This window comes from Nannospalax galili, unplaced genomic scaffold, assembly GCF_000622305.1.
Source record: "Nannospalax galili isolate Female #2095 unplaced genomic scaffold, S.galili_v1.0 scaffold265, whole genome shotgun sequence".
Lineage (NCBI taxonomy): Eukaryota > Metazoa > Chordata > Mammalia > Rodentia > Spalacidae > Nannospalax > Nannospalax galili.
The window spans coordinates 69,819-90,243 of NW_008353747.1; the positions used below are offsets into that span (position 1 = coordinate 69,819).

Here is a 20,425-nt window from a genome sequence, read left to right on the forward strand (position 1 = left end):
AGGTATGCACCACTTCGCCTGACCCCTAAAGGATGAGTTTTTAAGGTTTGTGAATTACATCATCTTTTAAAAGTGAGGTTAGCAGTGTCCAGTCTATAAAGAGGAGGGTCAACACAGGAATCATTTCCTCCATGCTTCCAAGAGAAGCCAACAATGGTTGAGCAGGACCTTTGACTTATCTTCACATAGATGGAACTGGTAAAAGAAAGGAGCCAGGGGCTCCTCCCAAGCCCATGGGACCCCTGAGGAACAGATCCTCAAACGACCTCAAGAGTAAAAACAAATCAGTTTATCTGCGCCAATTGCATGTCCTTAAACACCCAAAAGGGAAGTATAACCAAAGATTAAAGGGGCCAATATAATTTCATAAGAGCATACATATATATAGCTAAAAGTTACTTGACAAACAGCAAAGCCAGACAGGCAATACCTTCAGTCGAGTTGTTGGCCAGGATGGATAAAGGCTCTTCCAGATAGTAACCCAACATACTACTGGAAAAATGAACAGCAGACCCCAATTCTATCCAAAGGAATACTGACAATGGATTGCCGTAGATGAGGAACAGCTGATCCTCCTGGAACAGGGACCTCTGGCTGACTAGATTTACCAGAAGGGCAGATAGGGGGGAATAGATGGGGGTGCTGACAACACAGTGGACAGTGGCAGGGATGGCAGAGTATGGAGGCTCTAGTGGGAGAGGAAGGCTGTCTATCTGACGAGTTTATATTCATGCTCAGATGCCAAGGAACTCAGAAAGTAAGCGACTGTGACCAGTGATAGTCATTATCTAGAGATTAGAAATGCATGTGAAAACGTCTCAATGTCAACTGCCTTAAAATGAATTTTTCTGTATGAAACTGTGTATTTTAACAAAAAAAAAAAGTGAGGTTAGGCCTAAGGAGATTGATCTCCAGCACTGCATAAACCTCTTGTGGTGGCAAATGCCTGTAATCCCAGAATTTGGGAGATAGAAACAAGTGAATCAAGTTCAAGTGAATAAAGTTCAAGGTCATCCTTAGCTACATAGTTTGAAGCCAGCCTGGGCTAGAGACTCTGTTTAAAAAAACAAAAACAGCCAGGCGTGGTGGCGCAAGGCAGAGGCAGGTGGATCCCTGTGAGTTCAAGGCCAGCCTGGTCTACATAGTGAGTTCCAGGACAGCTGGGGCTACAGAGAGACCCTGTCTCAAAAAGACCAAAAAAAAAAAAAAAAACCCACAAAAACAAACAAACAAAAAACACCCCAAGAGTGTCAAGAAGGAAGGAAGGAAGAGAAACAGAAAATATGGGGTCAGTGATATGGTCGGGGTAAAGGCACTTGCTGCAACAGTCTGGAGACCTGAGTTCAGTTTTGAAATATAAAGGTAGAAGAATCAACTCCACAAACTTGTCCTCTGACTTCCATACGTGCGCCATGGTGCACATTCCAACATACATGCATCACACTTACACACACACACAATAATTATTTTTTAATGTTTTATTTATTTATTTATTTATTTATTTATTTATTTATTTATTTATTAACTTACAGAAATCCGACTGCCTCTGCCTCCTGAGTGCTGGGATTAAAGGTGTGTGCCACCACGCCCGGCAATGTTTTATTATTTTTATTTTATGTGTATGAGTGTTATGCCTGCATGTAGGTAAGGGCACCCGTGCCATGCAATGCCCGAGGAGGTCAGAAGAGGCTGTTGGATCCCCTGGAACTGGAGTTATGGACAGTTGTTAGCTGCCATGTGGGTGCTGGGATTTGAATCTGGGTCTTCTGTAAGAATAGTCAGTGTTCTTAACCACTGAGCCATGTCTCCAGCCCCTAAATAAGTTTTAAAAGATTTTATGTTATGTCTATGTGTGTGCGTGTATGTGTGTGTGTGTGTGTACCGTGTGCATGAAGTACCCACAGAAGCAGAAGAGGCCATTTAGATACCCTGGAACTGGAGTTACAGATAGTTATGAGTTGCCATATGAGTGCTGGGAACTGAACCTAGGCTCTCTGCAAGAGCAGCAAGTGCTCTTAACCTTTGAGTCATTTCTATATACCCAAGTAGATTTTTAAAAAATATTTTTATTTTATGTGTATGAGTGTATTGTCTGCATGTGTGTAAGTGCACTCACATCGTGTAGTACCCACAGAGATCAGAAGAGGGAATAGGATCCCCTGGAACTGGAGTTACAGACAGTAGTTAGCTACAATGTGGGTTCTGGGAATGAAACCCAGTCCTCTACAAGAGCAGTGCTATTAACTGCTGAGCCATCTCTTCAGTCCTGTAGACCCAAATAGAGCTTTTAAAAAAGTAAAAGAGCCAGGTGTGGTGGCGCCCACCTTTAATCCCAGCACTTGGGAGAGGCAGGTTGATCTTTGTGAGTTCAAGGCCAGCCTGGTCTACATAGTGAGTTCCAGGACAGCTTAGGGACTACAGGGAGACCCTGTCTCAAAAAGACCGAAAAAGAAAAAAAAAAAAAAAAAAAGGAAAAAAAGTGAAAGAAAATGTTTAGTTTATGGATGTAGCTCAGGGTTCAAGTGCTTACCTAGCATGCTCAAGAGCCTGGGCTCCATACCCAGAACCAAAAACTAATACAAAAACCAACAAAAGCCATCCATGGGCAGTTACTGTGCTTATGTCTATTTGTCCATTTTGTATATGAATAAAATGATGATATGTTTATGTAATTTACCTGAAGTTTCTAGACCAGTATATGATAGATTTAGATCTCAGGGGCTGGAGACATGGCTGAGTGGGTAGAGTGCTTGCCTAGCATGCACAAAGCTTTGGGTTCGACCCCCAGCATCACATAAAATTGGGAATGGTGGCACACACCTGTAAACCCAGCACTTAGGAACTAGAGTCTGCAGGAAGATCAGGAGTTCAAGGTCATCATCAACTACATAAAAAATTCAAGGCCATCCTGAAATATATGAATCCCTGCCTTAAAAACAAACAAACAAACAAACAAAAAACCCTCAAATCTAGCCTTCAAATCGTTTCAGATTTTTTGTTTTGTTTTGTTTTTTATTTGTTTGAGACAGGGTCTCATGTAGTCCAGGCTGGCCTCAAACTCACTATGTATCCAGAGGATGACTTTTAATTCCTGATCCACCTGTCTCTACCTCCCTTGTTCTGAGATTACAGGCATGCATTTCCATGCCTGGTTTGGGGGTGCTGGGGATCTGTTTCAGGGCTTTACACATGCTAGGCAAGCATTCTGCCAACTGACCTATACCCCCAACCTTACACATGTTATCTTTAATCCTTGACAACAATTCAATAAAGACATTAAAGATCAAAGAAGTTAAGCACTTGGCCAAACTTACAGTCAGTAATCAGTAGAGCCAGGATTCAAATTCAGCTTTTCTCATTAAACACATTGCGTCTCTATCTTTTGTGCATTCCCTGACATTTATTGACCACTTATAAGGTACAAGGTTAACATGCAGAATATCTCAATTAATTCTTAAAGCTGAACATGGTATATGCCTTTAATTCCAGCACTTGGGAATCAGAAGCAGGCAGCTCTCTGAGTTTGAGGCCAGCCTGGCTTATATAGCAAATTCCAGATCAGCCAGGGCCATATAGACCATACCTCAAAAACAGAAACAATCACCATGAAAACAATGATTCTCTGAGCAGCTGTTGGTAGTATTTAATAACGTGTTTAAATGGTATTAATTACTGGCTGATAATTAGGATGTGTTCCCTTCCAGGTGACCTGTGAAAATAGTTCACTACTCTCTTGACCCAGTAAACCCTACAAAATCATGCAAATCAAGAGGTTTCAATCTTTGTGTTCACTTTAAGAACACACATGAAACTGCCCAGGCCATCAAGGGTATGCATATCTGAAAAGCCACCAAGTGTCTGAAAGATGTCACTTTAAAGAAGCAATGTGTGCCATTCTGGCAGTGTAACGGTGGAGTTGATCATACAGTGGGGCTGGACATAGGGTCAGTGGCCCAAAAAGAATGCTGAATTTTTGCTGCACATGCTTAAAAATGCAGAGAGTAATGCTAGACTTAAGGGTTTAGATATAGACTCTCTGCTCGTTGAGCATGTCTAGGTGAACAAATCATCCAAGATGTGCCACAGAATTTACAGAGCTCATGGTCAAACTAACCCATCCATGAGTTCCCCCTGTCACATTGAAATGATCCTTATTGAAAAGGAACAAATTGTTCCTAAGCCTGAAGAGGAGGTTGCACCAAAGAATAAGAGATCTCAGAAACTGAAGAAACAAAAACTTAAGGCACGGAAATAAATTGAGCATAAAAATAAGTGTGATAAAAGTTAAAAAAAAAAAAACTCCCACAATTAGTCCTTACAAAAATCCACAATTAGTCCTTACAAAAATTTTCTGAAGTAGGTACCATTATTAGCTCCATTTTACCTGTGAGGAAATCAAGACCCAAAGAAAATTTGTCTTACTAAAGGTCTCATAGCTAGAAGGTAGAGAAGTCAGGATTTGTTGTTCAACTGCTCAGTGTGAGAACCTGGACCTTTGAGCACTGCATCTCCAACTTCTCACCCCTATCCTTATCAATTCTATCCCAATGAAATGACCCAATATTTTAAAACTTTGCATCTTTGGAAGTATATATGCCAAATTTATGTGGTGGTATTGTGGGGGTTTTTGCTTGTTTTCATTTTTATTTTATGTGTATGAGTGTTTTGTCTGCATGTATGTAAGTGCACCAATATGTGAAATGCCCAAGGAGGCCAGCAGAGGGTGTCAGATCCCCTGGAACTGAAGTTAAAGATGACTGTTAGCACTTTGGTGCTGGGAACCAAACCCAGGTCCTCTGTAAGAGTAACCAGTGCTCTTAATGGCTGAGTCATCTCTACAGCCCCTGCTTGATTGTTCTTTGAGGCAAGGTCTTACAGTGTATCCAGAGGCTGGCACAGAACTTGCTACATGCTGTAGTGAAGGTACCTTGGTGGTCCTCTTGAATTTATGATCCTCCAGTCTCAGCCTCTTGAATGGCAGGATTATATGCATGTACCACCATCACTCCTGGTTTGTATTTTTATTTTTGTTACAAAAATCACACATATTTTAAGACAACGTTTTTTTCAAAGTTAAAATCTTGTTTGCAATTCTTCTTCTTCTTCTTATTTTGTCTTTTTGAGACAGGGTCTCCCTGTAGCTCCAGCTGTCCTGGAACTCACTATGCAGACCAGGCTGGCCTTAAACTTACAGAGATCTGCCTGCCTCTGCCTCCTGAGTACTGGGATTAAAGGCGTGTGCCACAATGCCCGGCTTGCAATTATTACCTTATTTCAGCAGCCTCCAGAGCCTTCAGTATGGACCTCAGAAGCTCAGCAAAGACACATGGATGCTTGTTTCTTAGAAATTTGACATAAATGGAAACTAAAGGAGAAAACACATTCTGGGAAGACTGGGATATAGTTCAGTTGGTAGAGAGATAGCCTAGCATGCAAAGGCACCCCATCAACTGGACATGGTGGTCCACACTTATAACCCTAGCATGAGACCCTGTCTCACCACCATCCCTCCCACCTTTCCTCTACCCCTGAAAAGAAAAGGCATGTTTACAAGCATACTTTGCAAGGAGAGTCTTAGAAGCCCTGTATTATAATGAATGAAAGAGAGTTATCAGACTGACCTGTGTTTGACTCCTTTCAGCACTTACTACGTGAGTTACCAGGCAAGTTACTATACCTCTCTAAGCCTCAATCACTAACCTTTAAACTTGAAGGAAGTCTTATTCATAAATTTGTGAAGTTAGAGAATAGAAAATAAGCTAAATGCTCCTCATAGTGATTGCTCAATAATTTATAAGTATTATAATGGACAATAACACATCACAACAGTAAAACAAAAATTGAAATTCCACTTAAAATATTTATTTGGGAATGGTGCTAAGGATAGAACCTAAATATTCCAACACTGAACTATATCTATAGCCATTTTATTTTGTTTTGTTGTTATTTTTTGTGGGTTTTTTTTTTTTTTTTTTTTGAGTAAGAGTCTCACTATGTAGCCCTGGCTGGCCTGGAACTTGCTATGTAGACCAAACTGGCTTGGAACTCAAGAGCCCCACCTCCCTCAGCCTCCCCATCACCTGGATGCTTTGTTTGTTTTAACTTTTTTTTTTTTTTTTAATTGGTGTGTTTTTTTTTTTTTATTTTTTTTTTTTTTTTTTATTTTTTTTTTTTTTTTTTTTTTTTTTGAGACAGGGTCTCCTTGGAGCCCCAGCTGTCCTGGAACTCACTATGTAGACCAGGCTGGCCTCAAACTCACAAAGATCTGCCTGCCTCTACCTCCCAAGTGCTGGGACTAAAGGCGTGAGCCACCACGCCCTGCTTGCTTTAACTTTTAAAAAATATTGGGACTGGAGGGGCTGGAGAGATGGCTCAGCGATTGAGAGCACTGACTGCTCTTGCAGAGGACCCGAGCTTGATTCCCGGCACCCACATGGCAGCTAACAACTGTCTGTAACTCCAGTTCCAGGGGATCCGACCACCTCTTCAGACCTCCGCCGGCATTGCACGACACAGGTGCACTCACCTACGTTTGGGCAATACACAAAAAAAATACTGGGACTGGAGAGATGGCTCAGAAGTTAACACGGGCTGCAGAAGACCCAGGTTTGAATCCCAGCACCCACATGGCAACTGTCTGTAACTCCAGTTCTAGGGGATCCAACAGCCTCTTGTCCACCATGGGCATTGCACGACATGGGTGCACTTACATACATGCAAACAATACATACATATACATAAAATAAAAATAAATTAAAAAATATTTATTTTAGGGTCCGGAGAGATGACTCAGAGGCTAAGAGCACTTGCTGCTTTTCCAGAGGATCTGAGTTTGGATCCCAGCACCCACATCAGGTGACTTATAACTGCCTGTAACTTCAGTTTCAAGAGATCCAGTGCTTTCCTCTGGCCTCTGCAGGCATCTGCACACACATAGCAGACACTCACACATAAACATAAATTTAAAATAATAAAATAATCTTTACAAAATAATTTTAAATTATGTTCATTTGTGTGTCTGTGTATGGTATGCAAATGAGTGCAGGTGCTCAAAGAGTTCAGAAGAGGGCATTGGGTCATCCAGAGCTGGAGTTGCAGGCAGTTGTGTCGCTTGAGGTGAGTGCTGGGAACCAAACTTAGTCCTTCTGTAAGACCAGTATGCACTCTTTTTTCTTTTTGTTTTCTTTTCTTTTTGGCCTTTTTGAGACAGAGTCTCCCTGTAGCCCCAGCTGACCTGGTCTTGAACTCACAGAGATATGCCTGCCTCTGCCTCCCAAGGGCTGGAACTAAAGGCGTGGGCCACCATGCCTGGCTGCAGTATGCACTCAACCACTAAGCCACCTCTCCAGCCCTTTGATTATTACATTTGTCTGTTTGTTTGTTTGTGTAAGCCAGAGGGCAACTTGTGGTAGTCAGTTCTCTATTTCCATCATATAGGTCCCAGGGATCCAATTCTGGTCTCTGACTTGGTGGCAGGCATCTTTACTGACTGAGCCATCCTGCCAGCCCATATTTGTCTTTCTCTGAGACAAGGTCTTGCTGTACAGCCCAGACTGGCCTCAACCTCACAATCCTCCTACCTTTGCCTCCAAATGCTGGGATTACAGGGAGTTACATTTTCTACTTGAAGTTTCAAAAGTGGTGTGTGTTAGTAGCCAAAAAATGAAACCAACCTGTGCCTATCAACTGATGAATGGATAAAGTAAAATACAATACACACACTCAATAAAAAGAATGAGATGCTGTTATTTTCTATAACATAGATGGAACTAGAGAACATTCTGTAAAAAGTTTTCAAGGTCATACACAAAGTCAGGTATGGTGACAGGCATGTCCTGTGATCCAAGTACTTGGGAAGTGGAGGAAAGAGAATCGAGAGTTCAAGGCCATTCTCAGCTATATATTGAGTTGGAGGCCAACTGAGGCTCCCTGTCTCAAAACAAAAATAGAGTCAGGTGACACCCACATTTACCAGCTCTCAGGAGGCAGAGACAGGAACAGAAAGATCTCTGTGAGTTAGAGGCCAGCCTAGTCTACATAGCCAGCTCCAGGCAAGCCTAGGCTACATAATGAGATCCCCTCCACCCCCTGTATCAAAAGAACAAAGAAGATGAAATAAAAAAACAAACCAAACAAACAAACAAAAAACGGAAATACAGATACCATATGAACTTATTCATACTGGGATTCGAAAGCAATTGATCTCAGAAAAGTTGACCATGGAGTAGTTACCAGAAGCTGGGGAAAACAGAGGCAGGAAGAGAGAAAGACAGATCAGCAGATACTGTGGTAAAGTTTGTAGAAATACACACTGGTATGCTATTGCACAGGAAAGTTGACTGTGGAAAAACCATAATATTATGTACTATATATTTAGAAAAAGCTAGAAAAAAAGGACTGATAAAAATTCTAACCACAAAGAAATGATAAATATTGGTGGTGCACACTTGTAATCCCAGCACTTGGGAGGCAGAAGCAGGCAGATCTCTGCGAGTTCCAGGCCAGTCTGGTCTACATAGTGAGTTCCAGGCCAGCCAGGGGTATACAATGTCTCAAATAAGAAAAAAATGTATTTGAGGAGATAGAAATGCTTACTCTGATATGAATATTTATATACATTTATGGAATATCACATGATGTCCCATAAATCTGTGTAATTTTTAGTTATCAATAAATCTGTTTTTTGTTGTTGCTTTGTTTTGAGTTTTTTGGGTTTGTTTTTTTTTTTTTTTTTTTGAGATAGGGCCTCCCTGCAGCCCCAGCTGGCCTTGAACTCACAGAGGTCTGCCTGCCTCTGCCTCCCAAGTGCTGGGATTAAAGGCATGCACCACCACACCTGGCTTAATAAATCTTTTTAATTTTATTTATTATTTTTCATTTTATGTGTATGTGTGTATTGTCTGCATGTAGGTAAATGCACCCATGTTGTGCAATGCCCGCGGAGGTCAGAAGAGGCTGTCGGATTCCCTGGAACTGGAGTTACAGACAGTTGTTAGCTGCCATGTGGGTGCTGGGATTCGAACCTGGGTCTTCTGCAAGACCAGCCACTGTTCTTAACTGAGCTATCTCTCCAACCCCATAAATCTGTTTTTTAATCCCAGCACTTGGGAGGCAGAGGCAGGTGGATCTCTGTGAGTTCAAGGCCAGCTTGGTCTACATAGTGAGTTCCAGCTGGGGCTACAGGGAGACCCTGTCTCAAAAAGACCAAAAAAAAAAAAAAAGTATCTCATTGCTTTTCAGCCTTTTGGCTAAGATCAAGTGTAGTATCTGTTCTTACCAGTTTAATATCTGATACATCTTCTATCCGAGGACAATATATTAGATGGATTTTTGGAACTAGGAGTTGGAATAGGAGCTTGCTCCGTCCACTCCACACATCAACTTGGTATTGTAGTACCTCCAGGAATGGTTAAAAAAAGTATCTCTTATTGTCTTATTTTTCTTTTTTACATTCCTGTTCATTTTTAATTTTTTTTGGTCTTTTTTTGAAACAGGGTCTCCTTGTAAGACCCAACTGACCTGGAACTCACTATGTAGACCAGGCTGGCCTTGAACTCACAGAGATCCACCTGCCTCTGCCTCCCAAGTGCTGGGACCACAGGCATGCACCACCATGCCTGGCTTCCTGTTTATTTATTTAGACAAGGTCTTCCTGTGTAGCCCAGGCTGACCCCAAACTGGAGGTCCTCCTGTCTCAGTCTCCTGAGTTGGGATTGCAGGTATGTGGCACCAGCTTTCTTTTTAAGGTCATTTTCATTGTTTTCATGGTTGAATTTCTTTGATTATTCTGTATGCTTCTCTATCCTTGACTCCCCAAATCAGTTATTGTTATATCTGTAGTCTTATTTACTCATTACATTTTCATTCACTCATTCTTTGATTCATCCAATGATCCAATGACCATTTTATGTGTGTGTGTGTGTGTGTGTGTGTGTGTGTGTGAGAGAGAGAGAGAGAGAGAGAGAGAGAGAGAGAGAGAGGAGAGAGAGAGGTTTTTCCAGTACTCAACCCAGGGCCTTGTGATGCTAGGTTAAGTACTCTTACCTAGCAGGGTCTCCCTGTAACCCCAGCTGTCCTGGAACCCACTATGTAGACCAGGCTGGCCTTGAACTCACAGAGATCTGCCTGCTTCTGCCTCCCAAGTGCTGGGATTAAAGGTGTGCATCACCACGCCCAGTTTTTCATTCTTGTATTTTACTTTTTGAGAGATAGGGTCTCATGCAAGCCAGACTGGCCTCCTGCTTCCACCTTCCAAGTACCAGGATTATAGGCCTGTACCACCATGCCTGGCTTCCAGTAGGCATCTTCAAAGGACTAATTTATGCAACTTAATGGCACCAGCAAGAATTTTAAAATTAGACACAGACTCTGCCTTAAAGAAGATCACAGTCAGGACTGGTGAGATGGCTCAATGATGGGTAAAGTCCATTTGTAGCCAGCAGATGCAAGCCTGCTGATCCGAAGAACCTATGTTTGATCCCAGAAATCTACATACAGGTAAAAGGAAAAGAACCAACTGCATAAAGTTGTCCTCTAACCTTCACAAGCATGCTGTAACACATGTCTCCTTCCCATAATAATAAAACAAAAAGTTAAAGACAAAAAGCATACTAATGGAACTGAGGCAATTAGAGGTGGTTAGAGCACTGGCTGCTCTTGCAGAGGACCCAGGTTTGATTCCCAGCACCATACATGGTAGCTAACAATCATCTGTAACTCCAGTTCCAGGGCATCAGGCATCCTCTTCTGGCCTCCATGGGCATTACACAACATGGTGCACTTACAGGCAGAAGACTCATACACATAAAATAAAAAAAATAAGAATTAAAAAAGCATGCTAGCCGGGCATGGTGGTGCATGCCTTTAATCCCAGCACTAGGGAGGCAGAGGCAGGCAGATCTCTGTGAGCTTAAGGCCAGCCTGGTCTACATAGTGAGTTTCAGGACAGCTGGGGCCACAGGGAAACCCTGTCTCAAAAAGACCAAAAAAAAAAAAAAAAAAAAAAAAAAAAAAAAAAAAAAGCATGCTAATGAGCTGGGTGTGATGGCTCTAGCCTGTGATCCCAGCACCTGGGAGGCAGGGGCAGGAACTGTTGTTAGCCACCATGTGAGTACTGGGAATCAAACCCAGGTCCTCTGCAAAAGCAGTCAATGTTCTTAACTGCTGAGCCATCTCTCCAGCCCGAAATTTGCTTTTTTAATTGTGTGTTTTAATTCTAAAACGTATCATTGCTGACGAATAAATGTACATTGTTTTTTTAAAAATAATTGTCTTTTTTGTTGTTGGGTTTTTGAGAGAGGATCTCAATAGCCCAGGTTGGCTTCAAACTCACCCTATAGCAGAGGCTGAACTGGAACTTCTGATCCTCCTGCCTCCACCTTCTAAAGTGCTAGGATTATAGCCCTGCACCACGATGCCAGGCTCACAGTTCTTAAGCAAGTAAAAATACAGAGCACAGTTAAATCCAAATCTCAGATGAAGGAAGAACAGTGTAAGTATTGCCCATGTAATAAAGGGCATCGTGCAGGAAAAGGCTACAGTGGAGTTACAGATGCTATAAAAGGACTTTTTAAAGTGCTTGGACTTTTCCCTGGAGAGTATCTAAGTTCTGATTAGACTTATCTAGGAGAAATTGCATGCCAGTGATCCTTGCATTTGAGGTGACACAGAAATTGACAAGGCTTCCGATTGGAGGGTAGAAATTCAGCCGGCCCTACCACTTTAGGCCACTAGATGCCGCAAGCGACACAGTTAAGGAAACCACAGGCAAGCAGGCACCCAGGGCCGCTCTATCCCTTTCAAGTCCGCCTCATCGCTCCTTCCACCAGGGTGCTAGAGGCCGAGCTGGCGGCCAGATGAAGTCTCGTCTTAGGAACGCAAAGTCTCGCGATAGTCCCGCGTTCTGTTTTTTTAAATTTCTTAATGCCTGGTGACTGACCACAGGCGGCTTGTTGCACGTAGGGTCCCTGAAGTGGCCTGGCCTGAGAGTGAGACCCCAGTCCTAGGCTGGGGTTCTTTCCAGATAGAGGAAACGGATTCAGAGGAGCTACAGGTTTTCCGGGCTCTCCTGAGAGGACTTCTCTCGTCCCTTCGTCCCTCCGCTTTCCCGTTCCCATGACAGCTGTCCTTCCTTCTTCCCTCCAACTATCCCGGCTCCCCCACTCCCCAGGAAACTTGTGGGATCCGATCTGTAACGGGTGGAGGTGGAGATGATGCTTTGGGATTTGTTGAACTGGGCCAGCAGACTGGAATTTGCAATTGCTAAATAAGGTTTGAAACGAAGGGTTAGCTGCTTGACCTGGGGTCAGGAAGCCTTCCTTAAGGAAAGCTTGCGTGGGGGTGAAGATTTTCTGTAAATCTGGATGCGTCTCTGGGAGGAGTACTTAATGTGTGCCTCATGATGGGAGCTATGTAATTATATCTCCTTTTGTTTAGACTAGAATTGTCGAGAACCAGGCATATGATGAACGTCTAGAGATAAACGACTCTGAAGAGGTTGCAAGTATTAGTTCTCCAGCCCCAAGACATCCAGGTAAGAGGACAATGAGGACAAAAGAAGGGAGATGCTTCCCAAGGCAACAGGGCAGGATGGATTCATGTTCTTGTTCAGTGGGCTCCTAGACCTTAACAGCAAGCAGTGACTTTGAGAGTCAAGTTCTTACCATTGATTTTGTTTCCTAACTAGTTAAGGAGGGAACAGTTTAGCTGATTGATTACAGGATCTTCTTTCAGCTGGAACTCACCCCTCTCACCTTTTACTTCGTGTTGCTGCTCTGTATATATTCTGCCACAGGTTCACTCTGTTTTTGTGGTTTTGTTTTTTGAGAAAAGGTCTCACTTTTAGCCCTGGCTGGCCTTGAACTGGCTATGTAGACCAGGCTGGCTTTGAACTCAGAGATCTGCCTGCCTCTCAGCCTCTTGAGTGCTGGGATTAAAGGCTGTGCTACCACACCCGGCTGTGTTTCTGTTTTTAATTTATCAGGATGCTTCATAACCTATCCTTGATGTGCTACCCCAACCATAATCTCAGCCAGGTATGATTAGAAGAAGTAGGTGGCTTGCATGTGCTAGATCAGCATATTTATTTATTCAACTAGTATTTTTGAATGCTAAGTGTCATGCCAGCACTGGGTAATACAATAGTAAGCAAAAGACATGTCCCTGCAACCCTGATTCTTGTAATCATGGAAGATGACCAGTGAATAAACAGGCTTAATTACAGGTGCCAGGTGTGCATTGTTGGAAGCAAATTGTTTGCTGCTATGGAAAATAGTGGTGAGGAAGGGGATTTATTTGTGACCAGGGAAGACTCAGGAAAAAAGACCAGTATATGGGAGAGAGGAATGTGTTATGGTCAGATCCGAGAGGGAGGCTGGAGACAAAACAAGCAGAGTTTTGGAGGCTTGTGTTGCTGTTATGTGCAGAATGCATTGAAAAGTTAATAGCACTTACTGTTCTTCAAGAGGATCTGAGTTTGGTTTCCAGCACCCACAAAATGGCTAAAACTCATTCTTAACTCCAGTTCCAGTGGATCCGATGCCCTCTTTTGACTTGTGTGAGCACTGCATGCATGTGGTGCACTTGCTTACATGCAAACAAAACATTCATACACATAAAATTATTTTTTTTAAAAGGAGTAGTACATGGGTTGGAGAGATGGCTCAGTGGTTAAGAACACTGGTTGTTCTTGCAGAAGACCTGGGTTCGAATCCCAGCACCCACACGGCAGCTAACAATTGTCCGTAACTCCAGTCCCAGGGGATCCAACAGCCTCTTCTGACCTCTGGGCATTGCACGACACGGGTGCACTGACCTACATGCAGGCAACACACGCATACACATAAAATGAAAAAAATAAAAATAAATGAGAAGTACAAACTGGTCTGGTGATGCACGCCTTTAGTCCCAGCACTTGGGAGGCAGAGGCAGGGGGGTCTCTGTGAGTTCAAGGCCAGCCCGGGCTACATAGCGAGTTCCAGGACAGCTTTGGGTACAGGGGAAACCTGTCTCAAAAAAACCAAAAAAAAAAAAAAAAATAGAAGTACGAAGGTGAAAGTGGTGAATGGAAGTACTGAGGCAGTGGCTGAGTTAAAATGATAGTGGTTTGGACTGGTGAGGAAGTTGAAAATAGAGACAAGATACAAATATAAAATAAATTGTTATAGAACCATTAAGATTGGTCTATGCTAGATTTGAGTCCTGAGTTAGGAATCAAAGATGATACTCGGAGATTTTTGTTTATTGTGGTAAAATATACATAGTATAGAATCTGCTGTTTAAAATGTATAATTAAATGGCATTAAGTACATTCATGGTGTGGGATAATGGTCACCATTACTTCCAGAATTGCCTCATCATTTCAGCAGAGTGCCTGTTAAACAATATCTCTGGATTCCCACTTAATTCCAGTCCCTGGTAATACTTTGCCTCTGTGAATTTGCCCATTAGGGGCACTTTGTACATGAACTCATACCATATTGTCCATTTGTGGCTGGCTTATGTCATGTAAGCATGGTTCAAGGTTCATCCATGCTACAGTATGTAGCACAGTTTTATTCTATTTTATGGAGATTTTCTTTTTTTGGTGTTTTTTTTAAACTTTATTATTTTTATTTTATGTGTATGAGTGTATTGTCTGCATGGAGGTAAGTGCACTACCCATGGAGATCAGAAGAGGCTGTCAGATCCCCTGGGCCTGGAGTTACGGACAGTTGTTAGTTGCCATGTGGGTGCTGGGATTTGAACCTGGGTCTTCTGCAAGAACAGTCAGTGTTCTTAACCGCTGAGCCATCTCTGCAGCCCGCATTTTCTTATTTTGTATTGAGACAGGCTGGCCCGTCTCAAAACAATGCCTATGGAGGCTGGAAGAGGCCATTGGATGCCCTGGAACTGGAGTTATTGATAGTTAGCTGCCATGGGGGGCTGGGAACCAAGTTTGAGTCCTTTGCAAGAGCAGCCAGTGCTCTTAACCACTGACCCATCTCTCCAGCCCCAAACCCAGCACTCTTCACTTTACTAATTACACATCTCATTTCACCCATGGGACATTTCAACTTTCTCTTTATATAATTGTAGGTAATTGATAAGTTTAATATCTAGCCCAAGGCCTTCAGCATGAAATACTTGTAACTATATCTCAAGGATAGAGCCATGACTAGAATTTAGTCTATCTTCCCTTCATGTTCTTTTTAAATTTTATTTATCATTATTATTGTGTATGTGGTGTGTGTGTGTGTGATGTTTGTGAGTGTGGGCACAAGTGGAGGTCAGAGGACAGCTTTTAGGAATCACTTCTCTCCTTCCACTTGGGGTCAGGGATTGAACTCAGGTGGTCAGGCTTCCATGGCAAGCACTTTTATCCACTGAACCATCTTGTTGGCCCCTCCTTCATGTCTTTTGTTTTATTTATTATTTTTTTTAACTTTAAAAAAAAATTTTAGGGGCCTGGAGAGATGGCTCAGCAGCTAAGAACACTGGTTGTTCTTCCAGAAGACCTGGGTTCAATCCCAGCACCCACATGGCAGCTAACAACTATCCTTAACTCCAGTCCTGGGGGATCTGACAGCCTCTTCTGTCCTCTGCGGGCACTGCACGACATGGGTGCACTTACCTACATGCAGGCGATACATGCATACACTGACCCAACACTGAAATTAGTGCTCACTTTTTGTGAGGAATTTAATGTAACGTGGGTCAGTGTTTCAGATTTACTGATCATAATATTATTTTTATTTTATGTGTATGAGTGATAGAAGAGGCTGCCGGATCCCCTGGGACTGGAGTTACAGACAGTTCTTAGCTGCCATGTGGGTGCTGGGATTCGAACCCGGGTCTTCTGCAAGAACAACCGGTGTTCTTAACCACTGAGCTGTCTCTCCAGCCCCTTTATTTTATATTTATGAGTGTATTGTCTGCATGTATGTAAGTGCACCTGTATCATCAGAGCCCCTGGAACTAGAGTTACAGAGGGTTGTTAGCTACCTTGTGGATGCTAGGATTTGAACCCAGGTCCTTTGCAAGAGTTTTAACTACTGAGCCATCTCTCCAGCCTCACCTCTTTCATGTTTTTGTAGACTTTGTTAAAATATTATAAAGACATTTGTCTTTGGAGTCATTTAAACAGTGACCTAACGGGAAGACTTTTTTTCAAGGTCTCCCTCGTTCTTCCAGCCTTCCTAACAAGACTATGGCTAACAACAGCAGCGATGAATACGAAGAGGAAAATAACAAGGTGAATACAAACCACAGCTTCTTTGAAATGTCTGCCCTGGGTGGTTCATTTGAGGTGGCACTGAGTCATCAGGAAGCATTTCCTGAACACCAGTGTTTGAGGACCTCGAGCTCAGGGAGGAAAATCAGGAGTACAGTCTTGGTTGATTCTGACTTTTCTTCAGGAGTGAAGCTGCTATTTTTCTTTCCAGTGCTGGGGATCAAACCCAGACCCTCATGCTGATCATTGAGCCCATCCCTGACCTAACATTGAAATTAGTGCTCACTTTTTGCGAGGAATTTAATCTAATGTGGGTTGGTGTTTCAGATTTACTGATCATAAGAATCAATTAGGATCTAGACACATGTACATAAAAGCAACACCAAATAGACCCAGTAGATTATGTGTACATACATATATATATATATAAAATAATAATAAAAAGGGGCAGAAATTATGTAAATGCAGTACTCATGTATGAAGTTCTTAAGAAAAATTGAATTAAAAAAAAAAACTAGGCCAGTGTGGTGGCGCACAACTTTAATCCCAGCACTCAGGAGGCAGAGATAGGTGGATCCCTGTGAGTTCAAGGCCAGCCTGGTCTATATAGTGAGTTCCAGGACAGCTGGGGCTACAGGGAGACCCTGTCTCAAAAAGACCAAAAAAAAAAAACCCCAAAAACTAGGGTGCTTGTTTTTAAAAATACAGATTCTGGGACTAGAGAGATGGTTCAGCAGTTATGAACACATTCCGCTCTGGCAGAGAGCCCAAGTTTGGTTCCCAGTACCCATGTTGGGGTGGTTCACAACTGCCTGTAACTCCAGCCCCTCAGGATACTGAGCTAAAATGTATAGTCATTGTCTTTAACTTGTAGGGGAAGGGGAGGAGACTGGATAATCCCCATGAAGGAGATACCACTGAACAAAACTGGGAACCCCATAGTCACCAGAGCTCCTTTCTTCTATTGATATTTTCCAGCAACTTAATCTGGGAATTCTTGCAAATTAGAAGCTAGATTGCCCTATGATCTTTATGAGTACTAAGAGCCTCTAAAGTTTGTCTTCCCCACTTCATCTTCCCTTTCTCCCAAAAGAGTTATTTCATGTTGTTACTTTTTCCTGAATTTTAGGGGTGAGGCTGTCTGGATAAAGTTTCTGCTGTGCTTTTAGGATCTTTTAAGCAATTGGTTCTCATGCCCCTGGGCGGAGTGCCACCTTTCTTTCTGGTGTCTGGATGGCAGCAGTCTATGGCCTGTATTGGTGGTTACAGACCTGGGTATATGCACATTCTATTTTTCTTTATATAAACCTTTCTCTTCTCCTGCCCAGGAGAAGAAGAAGACCTCACAGCTGACACCTCAGCGGGGCTTCAGTGAAAATGATGATGATGAGGATGATGACTCATCTGAAACTGATTCTGATGAAGATGATGATGATGAAGAACATGGAGCACCTCTGGAGGGGTAGGAAGAAAGCATCCTTCATGTTGACAGCTGGGAGGACTTAGCTAGAAGAGAAATTGCAGCATCTCTTTTAATGTCCTCTCTTCAGGATTTTCACACACTCAGAAATCCAGAAATATGAGTTTTCATTCCTTTCTGGCCTCATTACCTCATCCAGTCCTATGATATTACTTAAACTACCTGAGACATTTGTGATTACAGTAGATCAACCTAATAGATGGACCCTGCCTTCAAGGAGCTCTTTTTTGGGAAAGAGGAAGTACATTTGTGTATATCAAATGCATTTCTCTTTAGTGAGGCAAACTGGATAGGTACATAACATTTCAATTTTAGGCTGAGATGCTTTCTGCACAGGAGAGATCTTGTTTGAGGGACCTCATGTTAAGGCAAAGTGTTCTTGGATGATGCTGAAGTAAAAAGATCTCACTCTGTTCCAACCCTGTTGTTATAATGAGCCATGACCCACTCCTATAGGTAATAATCAGCATGTATTCTAAAGACCCACTTAGGTTGGGGATATAGCTCGATGGCACAGTATTTGCCTAGATATGTTCAAGCTCTAGAACTGTAAAACAAATAAAATACTAGCCAGATTTAGGGACACACACACCTGTAGTTCCAGCTACTTGGGAGACCCTGGCAGGAGGATCTCTTGAGTCTATGAGTTCAAGGTGGGCCTGGACAACATAGCAAGACCTTCAACTTAAATAAATGTTACAAAAACTAAAAATTTAATTTAAAATAAGTACAGTAAAACTATTGTTAGAAGAAATGATGGAGTACCAATCAGTAGGATTCTATCTGGTTGTTAAAGTATGTGGCAGCTGTCTGTGCACTAGTTAAGGCCTGTCTCTAAACCAGGGGAGGTTGCTGGGTTGCCTGTAATCCCAGCATTGAGAGGGTAGAAGCAGGAGGATCCATGTAAGTTTGAGGCCAGCGTGATCTACGTAGTGAGTTCCAGGCCAGCCAGGGCTACATAGTGATATCCTGTCTTAAAAAAAGACAACAGGGGCTAGAGAGATGGCTCAGCGGTTAAGAACACTGCTCTTGCAGAGGACCTGGGTTCGATTCCCAGCACCCACATGGCAGCTACGAACTGTCCTTAACTCCAGTTCCAGGGGAATCCAAAGCTGTGGCATTGCACGACATGGGTATACTCATTTACATGCAGGCAATACATTCATACACATAAAATAAAAATAATAAAATATTTTTTAAAAAAGACAACAAAAAGAATAGTCTTGGAGTTGCTTACAAAGTTTTTGGCATGTAGCACTTAGCTGGGTTCTAACTCAAAAAGCATGACTTTTCATTTTCCTTCTTCTCTCAAATACCAACCCAAAGCCCGAGCATGCTTTCCCTGATACTCTGGGCTTTCTCACTCTCTGACGATGCTCCCACCTCTCTGCAGCTGCTTATACACCTCCATTGCTGAACATGCCGGCTTTTTGGACTCAACTCCAAAGGCATGACTTTTCTCTCTTCTTCCTCATCTCTGTCCTGGCAGCTGCCATATTTACAGCTTGCCTGACCTGTTTGTTTTTCTCTTAAACTCTGATAAAGTGACCCTCAAGCTTTAAGAAAAGAGAAAAAAAGGGCCAGGCACGGTGGTGTACATCTTTAATCCCAGCATTTTAGAGGCAGAGTCAGGTGGATCTCTTTGAGTTCAAGGCCAGCCAGTGCTAAATAGTAAGACCCTGTCTAAATATATATAAATTACATTAAAAAAAATATATATGTTACTTTTCTGTTGCTGTGATAAAACACTGTACACCATGACCAAGGCAACTTATAGAAGGAAGAGTATTTGGCTTACGTTCCAGGGGGATTAGAGCCCATGATGGCAGGAGGTGAGGAGGCATGGCAGCAGGGTTGGCTAGAACAGGCACAGAAAGCAGAGAGAAACTGGAAATCCAGTAAGGCTTAACTCTCAAAGCCCACTCCAGTGCTGAGCTTCCTCTAGCATGGCCATACCCCCTAAAGGTTCTATGACCTCCCCAAACAGCACTCTAACTGGGGACCAAGTGTCCAAATACTTGGAGCTTATGAGAGAGATTCATTTAAACTACCACAAACAATCTCTAACAAAATTGTTGAATTTTATTTTTATTTAGTTTATTTACAGACAGGGTTGGGTCTCACTATGTAGCCCTGTAACTCCAGGTCCAGGGGAATCTGATGTTCTCTTCTGCCCTCCACAGGTACCTGCACACATATGCATATACTCACACAGAGACACACATATACATAATTAAAAATAAAATCACACAGGACAACTTTAAAAGCCCCACAGTCTTCAAAAATTCTATCACATGGCTGGGTTGGTGGCACATGCCTTTAATCTCAGCACTCAGGAGGCAGAGGCAGGTGGATCTCTGTGAGTTCAAGGCCAGCGTGGTCTGCATGATGAGTTCCAGATCAGCTGGGGCTACAGGGAGACCGCATCTCAAAAAGACCAAAAAAAAAAAAATTCCATCACATAAAAATTCAATGTCTGGCTGAGTGTGGTGGTGCATGCCTTTAATCCCAGCACTCAGAAGGCAAAGACAGACAGATCTCTAAGTTTAAGGTCAGCCTAATCAATATAGTGAGTTTTAGGCCAGCCAGGACTACATAGTAAGACTCTTGTCTTTTTTTTTTTTTATTTTATTTTATTTTATGTATGAGTGTATTGCCTGCATGTATGTGAGTGCACCTGTGTTATGCAGTGTCTGAGGAGGTCAGAAAAAGGCATTGGATTTCCTGTATCTGGA

The 20,425-nt window shown here is 42.5% G+C and overlaps 1 protein-coding gene and 1 non-coding gene across 3 annotated transcripts in view; both read left to right on the forward strand.

The window, feature by feature from the left end:
• Positions 1–9,228: 9,228 nt before the first annotated feature.
• On the forward strand, positions 9,229–9,419 carry LOC115067338. Its single transcript, XR_003846763.1, has one exon. It is a non-coding gene; the product is annotated as a U2 spliceosomal RNA (small nuclear RNA).
• Positions 9,420–11,857: 2,438 nt separating this feature from the next.
• Positions 11,858–20,425, forward strand: part of Ift46 (intraflagellar transport 46) — a 21,332-nt gene continuing 12,764 nt past the window's right edge. The window contains exons 1-4 of one of the 2 annotated variants that reach the window (XM_008850881.3): positions 11,858–12,052; positions 12,436–12,532; positions 16,152–16,231; positions 17,539–17,672. In XM_008850881.3, coding sequence (XP_008849103.1) covers positions 16,187–16,231; positions 17,539–17,672 — 179 coding nt within the window. In that variant the 5' untranslated portion in view covers positions 11,858–12,052; positions 12,436–12,532; positions 16,152–16,186. The other variant, XM_008850882.3, reaches the window with a different exon arrangement.